The 12,204-nt window shown below is 36.2% G+C and overlaps 1 protein-coding gene across 1 annotated transcript in view; it reads left to right on the top strand.

Annotated features, from left to right (window-relative positions):
- Nucleotides 1-12,204, top strand: part of THSD7B (thrombospondin type 1 domain containing 7B) — a 1,126,956-nt gene that overhangs the window by 943,505 nt on the left and 171,247 nt on the right. The window contains exon 16 of the mRNA XM_043994926.1: nt 3,645-3,650. Within this exon, the coding sequence (XP_043850861.1) occupies nt 3,645-3,650 (6 nt within the window). The remainder of the gene's footprint in view (nt 1-3,644; nt 3,651-12,204) is intronic.

The following is a 12,204-nucleotide window of genomic DNA, read 5'->3' as shown; positions in this document are numbered from 1 at the left end:
GTGGTCAGAATTTAGAAGATAAGACAGTGAAAAGAATATAGAAGAAACAAGTAGAGGCATAGGAGAAGATTCCTTAAAGTTCCATGTCTTTGAAGCAAAGGGAGGAGACAATATCTGGTATTCAACAGTATCCAAACACTCTCAATAGTGTCCAAAGCTTCAGAGGGATTTAGGAGCCTATGAAGTAAAAATAATAATAGTATATTAACACTATAATAGCAATAACAAAATAAAATAGCAGCTACCTCCATGTAATTCTTAAAAGCTTGCTAGGCATTTTACATAATATTACCTAATTTTATCTTTACAACCCTGGGGGTAGGTGTTATCATTGTCTACATTTTATAGAGGATACTGTTGGACCTACAATTAAATGAATAATGTAGGATCAGACAGCTCATAAGTGTCTAAAACCAATTGGAACTCACTACTACCAACACTGAGTCCAAACCCAGCACTTTGCTCACTGTCTTAACTAGCTTCATTGAAATTAGCAATTAGGATTTCATTTGTAACATTGAAAAAAAGTATTTTTGTGGAGTCATGGGGGATGAAACTAAACTATAGTAATCCCTTTCACATCCCAATTTTTCCCTTTCTGGTTTTAATATATCACCAGTAGCCTTCAGAAATCTTCGGGGGCAATTTGAGTGGAGTTTTGTCGAAGCTGCAGATGACATACAAAGGGCAGTAGATTGACTCAGAAAAAGATGAGAAACTCAGAAATGCATAAAAGTATGAATAGCACTGTAAAATATCAATATATTTTATTTTTCATAACATAATAATTTAGATTTCTTCTCTGGTATGAAAAGAGGGCCAAAAAATCTTATGTAGATTAACCAGAATGTGAGGGTGCAGTGCCTCTAACCCTAATGTTGCAGAAGAAATAATTGTACTAATAACTGAAAAAATGATAGGTTTTGAAGTGGAAGGGAGAACACAACATTACAAAAAAGTACAAGTACAAAAGATAGGAAAGGGTATGGCTCCCAAAGATGGGAGTATTATTTTATCATGATCACATTTGTGGTGACCATGTGTCATCCAGACAGGGTTGGTCTACCAGATGAAAGCAATATATAAGGCTGGATACCTGAAAGGAAAGATTAAAGTTAGAAAAGTAGACAGGTAGGTCAAGTTTGAGGTGGTAGATGAGGCAAGAGAATAGGGAAAATTACCTGGGAAGAAAATGTAGAATGAAAAGAAGGCCAATAACTGACTGAAATTTGGGATATAGCCATATTTTTTCCCAATCTTAAAGCAAAAGGGAAAAACATATTTGCAAACTGCCTGAGAATAAGGTACAGAGAATAATCCTTAAGATATAAGACATTAAAAAAAAGATATAAGACATTTTAGAACTCAGCTTCCTTGTTTTACAGTTGAGGAAGTTGTCACATAGCTAGTAAATGACCTGTCTAGTCGAAAGACTCTTAGCTCCCTGTCCAACATTCATTTTCATATATCATGCAACCTTTGATTAACTTAGTCAAAGTGCATTTCAATGGAGACATTTTGTAGCATCAAGTTAAGAAAGAATACTTTTTTACTTTTTATAAAAATATTTTCTTTAAATTAGGCTGTATTTTAGTTTATATAAATATGTCAGGTTTTTCATAACTAATCCAATTTTTAATGCTATGAAGATGCTTGAAATATTAATCCTGAGAAATAGATAAGAGGCTGTAGGATTTCTGTATTGATGATAGAGGAGGAGAGATGTGGTGTGAGCTTTTTCTAAAATGCCCTTTAGATATTTTATTAAATCTTCTAAAGGATTTTTTAAAAAATTGTCTTTCATGAGAGCACTCTTAGCCCTTTCATGATAACAACACATACTGCATTTACATAGTAGGATTTTCTTTGCACTTCAAAGTATACTAAGAAGGAATGATTTTAACACTTCTTGAAAGTACATAGCAACATTTTGAGAACCATTCTACCCTGATCTTGGCCTACCACCTCCAACCTTTTTGCTCCTACCCCCATGAGCCACATGTCAGGAATATACTCTCTCCTCAGCCTGCTTAGTTAAAATACTTGTCTTCCTTTGAGGAAGGGGTCATGTAGCAACAAGGCCATGTGGTATAGTGAAAAATTGTTAGGATATAATCTTGCAGCTGATGTTAAATACTTGTGTTACCTTTTGCAAGTCACAGCCCCCTGAACATAAATAATGTACTTAATAAATGCATGTTGATTTGATTTTTCCTCTTTGAGCCTCAGTTTCCACATCTGTAAAGAGCAAGAAGTTAAAGTAGATAACTTTAGAGATAACTTCAGCTCTAGGTTTGATTCTATGATCTACAAAGATTCCCCTGATTCTACCTCTTCCTCACCCAGCTGAAAGTGTTCTCTTCCTTCTTAAGTTTGTTAAAAAGCATTTTAACTAGAACTCTCCTTTATCAAAAACTCATATTCTACCTTTTATTATATTTAAATATGTACATTCCTCTTAGCAGACTATAAGCTGCTTGAGGGCAAAAACTGTTTTATTGCTCATCATTTTGTTGTAAGTGCCTAGAACTGTGCTTTATACATTATGGTTGTACAGTAAATATTGTGGATGTAATTGATTGAGCCATAACTTTTGGATAAATCTGTCAGTACAAAACATTTAGTACCATTGCACTGAGAGATATTCCATATCTCTGAGCATTGCTCAAGTGTGTATATTGAGCAGGAAACAGAAGTATGACCTAAAGCTACCATCCCCAAAGTTCTCAGAACTATGTTGCAGGCAGCCATCTCTTGCTAAGGGGCCACAGAGGCTCAACTTCCTTCTATTTTTACTGACAGTCTTGCAAGGTAGGATCACTTTAAAAAGTAAAACCTCAAAACCATTTCCAAATAGATATTTTGTTTTCTACGTATTTTTATTTTGCCACATCTATTTTCTCTAATTGAAAGGCAGCATAAAGTAGTGAAGAGAGTGCTGGACATGGAGTCAGGAAGAGCTAAGTCTGAATCCCCCCTATGACATTTAATACATCTATGATGATGGGCAAGTTATTTAACATCTTTGAGTCTCAGTTTCCTCATCTATAAAAGAAGAAAGTTGGACTCATTGACCTCAAAGGTTGCTTCCAACTCAAAAATCTATGATCTTCTGATCTATGGTCTTAGCACTCCCACTCTATGACTTTCCTGGACATCTTGAATACAGCAGGACTGATTGATTTCTCTGAGGGTCAGCTGGTGTTTGCTGGTGTACTTCAAAAATGAAAATGCCCAGCAATTAAATTCACACATCTACCTTAATTTAATTTCTGCAAAGATAGTGAATCTGTGACTGAATCTTCTTAGGAAGCTCTGTTAAGCTTTGTAGATTTGTTTCTTTGCTCTCAAACCTTTGATTTTGGCACTCACTTTTCAAGTCCATAGATCTTTATCTCGTTTGTCATCCTTAGGACAAAGTGCCCTTATGGTCATGTTTGTTTTCTACTTACATAGGGTGCCTTTAGTCTGAGAGATGGGAGGGGGGAATGCAATTCTTTCCAAATGATAGCCATTTATTTTTAATAATAAGGGTAAGAAATTTCTTCTTTTGCAGTTTCTTACAATACAGCAGCAAAACTAATGAATATATAATTTTCTTTCCCTTCTGCTTGGCATGCACTGCTAACAGGACATCTACAAAGGCTCAGGTTGGTGTTTGCAATCTGTTTTGATCTTTATTGTTCTATTTAGTGAAAGGGGCTTTGATGTTTTTTTTTCCCTCACAAATCAACTCTTTAAATTTTTCTTTATTTTTTAAAGAACTGATCAAAACTTTTTTCCCACAAGAGATAGGGAAAAATCGCCCCCCAAGAGAGGGCTAGATTTCTCTGTTGGTATGAACCAATTCCATGGCTTCACTGAAAATGACTATTTCAGAAACCTTGAAATTGATTTATATCTGCTTAAATTTGCCATGCTTGCCTTATTTTATGATAGAAAGAAAATAGTATCCAGAGATTCCAGAATCAGCAAAAAAAATGCAGAATCTCTCAAAGATTCTCAATAATGAGACTGTTCTATCTGTACTGTATGAGTGTACAAGTTGGCAGCATGTATTGTTATTGGGTCAGAGAACTTACTAGTGAAAATGTTATTTTCTTCCAATGCTAATTCAGGATTCACCATCATTTCTTTCTAAACAGCCTTTCTGAAGAATTATGTCCTGTTTTTTTGAAAGTGACTTTTTTTTAAAGTCACTAATCTTTTCGAAGATTACATCGACATCGACCCTCCCATATAAAGCTCAGGGTCTTTGCTTTTATGGTTCCAATAAATCCACCTGCTATTTTCTGTCCACCCTGATTCTTGTTTGAAATATTGTTAGTCATGTAATGAATACAAAAATCATTAGTGTTTTCAGAACCTGCCTGTACAGTAGAATAAGTAATTCATATGAGTCCTTGGGGGCCAGTAGATAAGTACAGCTAAAATGGTGCTGTGGCAGCCACCAGGGGAATGCATATTTTTCATGTACAAGACTTTGCAAAGACTGGCAAGGGAGTATAAAGTGATCACAGGGCTGGACTCCAGTGCTTTGGGAATAGATAATAACTGTATAAAGTGGCGTTTCCCTGTTGGGAAAGCAGCATACTATATTGAAAAGGTAGTGGGGTTGCCTCAGTGGGCATTTAGTGGAATTGAACATTAATCTCTGTTCTTTGGTGGGACTAAAAGCATTTGTGGTCCCAAATCCCCTGTGGCAACTAAAGCTAGATTATGATCAAGGGCACTTTCTAGGAGGAAGGCACCCTAAGATCATCCTACAAAATAACCCCCTCATTTCACAGATTGGAAAACTTGAGACCCAAACAAGTTAAAGGACTATTAACATTGCAAAAAATAGAAAAAAAAACAACAAAAATATTCTAACTGTGGGATTTTATGGAGTATGTTACCTTTACTTGCATCCCATCAATGGAACAAAGGTGCACATTTTGGTCAATAAATATACAATTATATATTTAAATGTTTTAGAAATTTGCTTCATTAAAAAGTATTCATTTTAAATGGGGTCCATCCCCATTTCTTGCTCAAGCCACCATAATTATAACAATTAAGAAAAAGGGAGAAAATGTATTCAGTAAACTTAGCTCACTTATCAACATTATATAAAATATTCTTAGTGCCCCATCTAGTAACCCACTTAGTGTTCCATTTCTGTGATTAAATTAATTTCCTTTTCTCCACTCATATTTCAAGCCAAGCTTTGTTTTATAATTATACAACTTTCAGTTTCATTCTTTTGTCATTTGCATTTTTGAAGTATATATATATGGTTGTTTCTGTGTGTGTGTGTGTATACACACTGACTACTTACTTTGTTTACTATCAGTTGATATACGTTCCCATTTAACTCAAAATTCTTTACATTCAACCTTTCTAATGTGTAATATACTCCATTAAATGAATGTACCACAATTTTTTAACCATAATACAATAAAAGAAAATCAACTTTGCTTTTAGTTCTTTGTCATGGTAGAAAAGTGCATCTTGTAAACTATTTCTGTCTCTGTTATTCTTTGTATCTTTAATCTTCTTGGGATATACACCTGGCATTGAGAACTCTGAGTAGAAATATGGACATTTGGCCACTTTTTAAAAGCTCTATTCAAAATTGATTAGTGTGCCCATCTACATACAGCTTCCCCAATATTAACTCTTTAGACTTTTTTTCAGTTTGCTAGGTTCAAATATATAAATATTTATTAAATACTTACCATAGGTGTGTTAGCAATGTATTAAAGAGAGAGGGGAGTATACAAAAAAAAAATTAAACTTGGTCATTTGCCAAATAAGTGGTTAACAAGGATCAATTATTTATAAGAAAACTTTATTCAGACTTAGATAATTTTGGCTTGGACTTGAAGAATTTTAAAAAATATGTGTGTAGTCTTCCAACATATCCATAGTTTGATATACTCTGGTTATCACGGGGTAGGGCACATGGGAAGAAAAAGAATAAACATGACTTAGCTGTGACTTTGGGTGTGAAAGTGATCTTGAATGCATGGGAACTGAAGTAAAAAAAAAAAAGCTGCTGATTATTTTCCTGTGTATTATTTTCTCTGAGAACTTTATTTTAATTCAGACTTTCTGTGATACATCCTAGTTTATGCATTGTATAGGGCTTTAATAAATTGCTTATGGGCAGCTAGGTGAATAATGGATAAAGCAGCTGGCCCTGATTCAGGAGAACCTGAGTTCAAATGCTGTCTCAAATACTTGACACTTGCTATCTGTAGTAACCCTGGGCAAGTCACTTAACCCTCATTGCCCCTCAAAAAAAAAATTGCTTACTAGATAGATCCTAGAAATTAAAGTTGGATGGTGCCTCACCTAGTCCAATTCTTTCATTATGTAGATAAAGAAACTGAGAAGTAAAGCAACTCTCCTAATGTGAAACTGTGAGTTAGTTGTAGAGAAGGGATTCGAACTAAGGTCTTATGCCTGCCAATCCATTGATCTTTTCACTCCATCATTATGTGGATCACACTGTGCTAGCTACTGTACCATACATCTTTCCCCATACTTAAAATCATTCTTGCTTCCCAGAAGAGAGAAGAAAGTCAACTCTTTATGGCATGTTCATGCCTATGTTGTCATCAACATTATCTCACCTTCCATTTATTCATGTATTACATTCACATACATTTAGAAGAACTTTCACATTGCATGTCTCTTCATTCCAACCCATCACTGACTCAACTGCCAAAGCAATCTTCCTAAAAACCAGGTTATAACATTTCACTCCTTTACTCAATAAAATGCAGAGGCTCCCTTTTACCTCCAGAATCAAATATAAAAACCTCTAACTTTCAAAACCCTTCAAAACCTGGCCTCTTTTGACCTTCCTAGTATTCTTGTAGTTATCCCTCTCTATATACTCCATGATCAAGATACATAGGTCTTGGGGCAGCTAGGTGGTGCAGTGGATAGAGCACCGGCCCTGTATTCAGGAGAACCCGAGTTCAAATCCGGCCTCAGACACTTAACACTTACTAGCTGTGTGACCTTGGGCAAGTCACTTAAATCCAATTGCGCACCAAAATAAATAAATAAAATAAAAATCCAACAACAAAGATGCATGGGTCTTCTTACTGTTCTACACATAGGACATTCTGTCTCCTAAATTCATGTCTGTTCATGGGCATTTTCTCTACCTGGAATGCTCACTCTCTATTTCTCTGGCTTCCTTTAAACCTCAGCTTGAATCTGAACTTCTATAGGAATCCTTATGCTAAGGCATTCCCTCTGAGATTACTTACCATTTTATTCTATATGGTTTGTATATTCACATTGTAACAATTGGAATGACGCCACCTGCTGGAGACTTACTGTAGAAAAGCTCCCCATGAAGAGCAAGACCAGAAGTCTTTTCTTTGGCGTCAGGAAGTGATGTCTGCTTGTCGGAGGAAGAAGGGAGGAGCTGGGCGCTCTGCCTCTTGCTCTTTTCCTGAGGATGCTGGTGGAGAAGGGAGCGAGAAATGTTCTCTCCCTTTAATAGACAGGAATCTAGGCCTTTCTCTCTCTTTACCAAATTCTTATTCTCCTTAATAAATGCTTAAAAGTCAAACTCTTGCTAAAGCTCATAATTTATTGGTGACCACTCATTAGATATTTTACACAGACTAGCTAGAATTTTAGCCCTTAACAACATGTTGTCTTCATGGGGGCAGCTAGGTGGAACAGTGGATAAAGCACTGGCCCTGGATTCAGGAGCACCTGAGTTCAAATCTGGCTTCAGACACTTGACACTTACTAGCTGTGTGACTTTGGGCAAGTCACTTAACTCCCACTGCCCCGCAAAAAAACCAGAAAAACAAAACAAAACAAAAAATGCATGTTGTCTTCCCCATTAGACTGTGAAACCCTTGAGGATAGATGCTTTGATTTGCCTTTCTTCTAACTTTAGCCCTTAGCACAGTGCTTAGCATCAAGTAGGTGCTCAATAAATGTTTGTTGAGTAATAACTACCCTCTGGAGTGAGTGGTATTCATATAACTTACCTTCTCAGAAATTGTAAATGACTTGCCCAGGGTTAGTCAGCTAGTATGTCAGAGCCAAAGAGCAGAATCCAGATGTTCTGATTCAAAATTCAGCACTCTTTGCACACCACTATACCCCAATGCCTCAAATGAATGCCCATCTTCTATCTATTTGTTTCTTTGGGATGGTAGCATAAGCTGCCAAAAAATAAAAAATGAACAGGGTATTGTGAGGAACCCTGAAGGACTGGATAAGCCTACCAGGCATGTATGCTAATGACATGCAAAATTATGAAATTTATTTTTTATTCCAAGATCACCAAAGTTTCTGAAACTCATAAATCCCTTTAGTGCTTCTGAAACAAATAATTAACACCAGTGTCACTTTATGGATGGAAAAACCTAGATGCAAGAGAGTATCTTAAGTGAACTGCCAGAAAATCAATGGCAGAACTTGAAAAAAAAACCCTTTTCCTATCTACCACTGTGCTCAGAAGACCACAGATTGTCTCTCTTGCAATGTTTAGGGTCACTTCACCCATCGTTGAAATGAAGCCACCTTGGGAACTGGACCACATTATCAATTTAATAGGACCCAATCAAAGTATCCAATAGTTGAGGACAGGAATTCAATACAAGTAAAGTATTTGATGGTACTTAGCTCCTAAGGAGCTCAGAGAGCTTCCCACGCATGATTCCATCAATCTAAGGCAAGATTTTCCTGTTAAGGAGGGACATTTGAACTTTGCTCTTGAGAAAAATATTAGCTTACTTTGATTCCAAGAACTGAAAGGTTTAGGAAAAATGCCATTGTGGATAGCAGTGATGATCTTAGTTCTGAAAGGAAACATATAAATAAAATTATATAATTCTATAGATAAAGAAACAGAGGCCGTGAGGGATGAATCGGCTTACCCAAGTTGACAAATCAAGTGTCAAAAGTGGGATGAAAATTCAGGTTATCTGACTTGGGTTTTTGCTTATTCAACTAGACAGCATTACTTGTGTTTTGTAAATCCAATTCAGCAAGTATTTTTCAAGAGGTTATTATGCACTTGAGACTGTGCTAAGTGATTTGGGATCTAAAAGAGAAGTGTAAGATATGGTCTCTTTCTTTGAGGTGCTAAGTGCAAGGGGAAACATGGTCCTGATCTGATTCTGTATGTGCCCTAAATCAATCCCAGAGGCTGAAATGGTCTGCCTGTTCTTAATGATAAACACCATAGGGACGCTCCTCCAGATTCCCTTATTTCTGCAATTGTGGGTTGTGGATAGACATATAGCCTCTTTGTTTGCCATCCTCTGACCCTTTGTGTTTAGTATAAAATGTTTGATGAAATATTCAACAGAACCCCGTCAACCTGAAAATTACACTTTAATCAGGATTTTATTATTTCATGGAGTGCTTTCCCTAGTGCCTTAGCTCTCTGACGCCTCTGTGGCTGCTTGTTAGCTTTGACAAAATAATCACCTTTGAGTTCACCTTGTATAAGGGAGAGATAATTTTGTCCCTGACAAGTACTCTACACAGCTACTGCTGTATCATGGCATAGTGGGAGGAAGATGGGATAGAAAATCAGCTGACTTTTATCTAGGTCCAGCTTTGTCAATTACTAGTTGTGTGATCTTAGGAAAGTCACTTTACGTATCTGAGCTCCAATTTTCCCCATCTGTAAAGAGAAGAATATTAGCAAGAGCTTGTATGAGTGAAAAAAGAAGGAAATTGTTTTTATAGCAAGACTTGGGCAGAGAGAAATAAGAAATGGATAGCAGGACCAGTGATATCCTGGTATCTATGAAGTATTATTATTAAATGGATTTTGTTGCATTGTGTTTTTATCAAACATTCATTTCCACCTTCCAAAGTCTCTCTTCTAGGAAAGAAAGTGTATTTTTGCTTTTGTTTGGGGGGGGGGGAGGAGTTGGTGGGGCAATGAGGGTTAAGTGACTTGCCCAGGGTCACACAGCTAGTAAGTGTCAAGTGTCTGAGGCCGGATTTGAACTCAGGTACTCCTAAATCCAGGCCCGGTACTTTATCCACTGTGCTACCTAGCTGCCCCCAAGAAAGTATATTTTAACTCAAACCAAATAACAAATAGATTGCATTTGAAAGAATATGCCACATTCTATACCTGTAGCCCTTATGCATTTTTCCACAGCCTAAAATACATGATAGCTTCCTAAGAAGTCCATCCTATATGACTTACCTCTTTGCTTAGGAGGGATGTATGTTGTAACATCACTTCTCCCTGCAATATGAAGAGAGTATTTCTGTCATATTTGTAGGTGCTTTTAAAAAGATTTGTGGAAAATTGGATAAGAATGAAGGCATAGAAGAAATGAATGGGTTGCAATGCATAATAAGGGAGTACCCACATAAATGAGAGATCACTAATCTATTGAAAATAAAATTAAAAGAAAATGAAGATGATGGTGTGTGCCCCTGAAGCCTCACATATCTATTATAAGGATCAAATGAATTAATGTGTTTTAAGTTATAAAGCAATATGTAAATGCAAAATATTATGAAGACTGTTCTTATAATTAGCACAATCAATATAACAATGTAACTCAACTTTTTCCTAAGCCTACTGCTACTATTGGACATTCAGAAGGTATAATATTACGTGATCAGACTATAAATTAATACATCGATAACTTTCCCTTTTGATCTACAGTATCAAGTAAGCAATCAGAAAATTGAATCTTACCCTCTTTAAAATTCCTGAACTTTCTTCCTAAATTGCAAATGTTTTTCTGCATATTTCCAGTTAGATGCCCATTGGCATCCCAAACTCAGTATCTTCAAAGTGGAATTCATGTTTTCTCCCAAGCCCATTACTCCAAAATTCCCTACATCTGTTGAACATACTACCATCCTTCTGTCACTCAAGTTGATGGCCTCAAAGTCATTCTTCATTCTCCCCTTTCCCTCACCACATATATCTAATTGTTTGTCAAGCCTTATTCCATCTACACCCATATTTCTCCCATACACCACCTCTTCTTCAGTCATATAGCCTCTACCCTAAATCCAGGTCCTTACTCATTACTAATAAATTTCCTTTCATTATAAACTTTTCACACTTGTTCCATCTCCTCGTACTCAATGAGACCTGACTCCTTTCTCCTGATGACACTGTTCTCTTTCCATCCTTTCTAGTACTAGCTACATTTTCTCTCATGACCCCAACTCACTGGTCAAAGTTGGGGAGTTAGACTACTAATTACTCACCATTGGTACTTCCATACTTTCCTACCAGCATTACTTAGAAACCTGTCCTTCTTTGAAGTTTATGATATCCAGTTTATCATCCAACCCTTATCCTGATGTCCATTCATTATAGAGCCATATGATATTATTTTACCTTTATTGTGAAATTGTTCAATGTCCAGTTTATAGGGTTTCTCATTTTAACCATTCCTGCTCTCATATGAGGAAAGAAGCATACATAATAATGTTCCCACAAATATTCTCACTTCCAAAATCCTTACTATTCATATCCCATCATCTACTCCTTCATTATATCTCAGCTACACACAGAGATTGGTAAATTCTTGATCTTTCCATTACCCACAAATGTTCTACTTCCACATTAATAAACCCTGAAATACCTTTGATTATATTTAATTATTCTATTTTTCCCCTGTTCCTTATGACCCTAACTCCTTTCTTCCTTGTCTCCTCTAATGCTGACCTCCATTTTTTTTATCCATTAGTTCTTTCCTACACAATTGACCTTGCAATAGTTACTCTCTACTCCCTTCTCTATCTCGATCCTTTGGTAAAAACTCTACTCCCTTGTTTCTTTAACCTATCGCTGATCATACTTTACCAAACCTCAAATATGAATAATTCCTAACTTTTGCCTCCTTTTTTCCTGTTCATATGCTGCTGAATGAAACTGGAGAAGATATTTTTAAAAAATATGTTTACTGAGCTCACTATACCTTTGTGTTATCTAATCACAACTGAACCTGCACTACAGCAAGCTCATTGTTCAGCTCCTTACTCATCAATTTCTATCATGTTTTCCTTGGTGACAGTTTCCAACATTTTCATCCTCAAGACTTCCTATGATCAAAAAAATAAAGAAAGAAGTAGGAGGAGGAGAAAGATAAGATGATGATGATTATAAGAACTAATTTTCTGTGAGCGCCCCCTTCTCTACTCTTTAGCTTACAAAACTCAAATATCTTTCTCTTCTATGTCTTC

The sequence above is a fragment of the Dromiciops gliroides genome, chromosome 3 (assembly GCF_019393635.1).
Source record: "Dromiciops gliroides isolate mDroGli1 chromosome 3, mDroGli1.pri, whole genome shotgun sequence".
In the NCBI taxonomy this organism is placed as follows: domain Eukaryota; kingdom Metazoa; phylum Chordata; class Mammalia; order Microbiotheria; family Microbiotheriidae; genus Dromiciops; species Dromiciops gliroides.
This window is presented reverse-complemented; position numbering and strand designations above follow the sequence as displayed.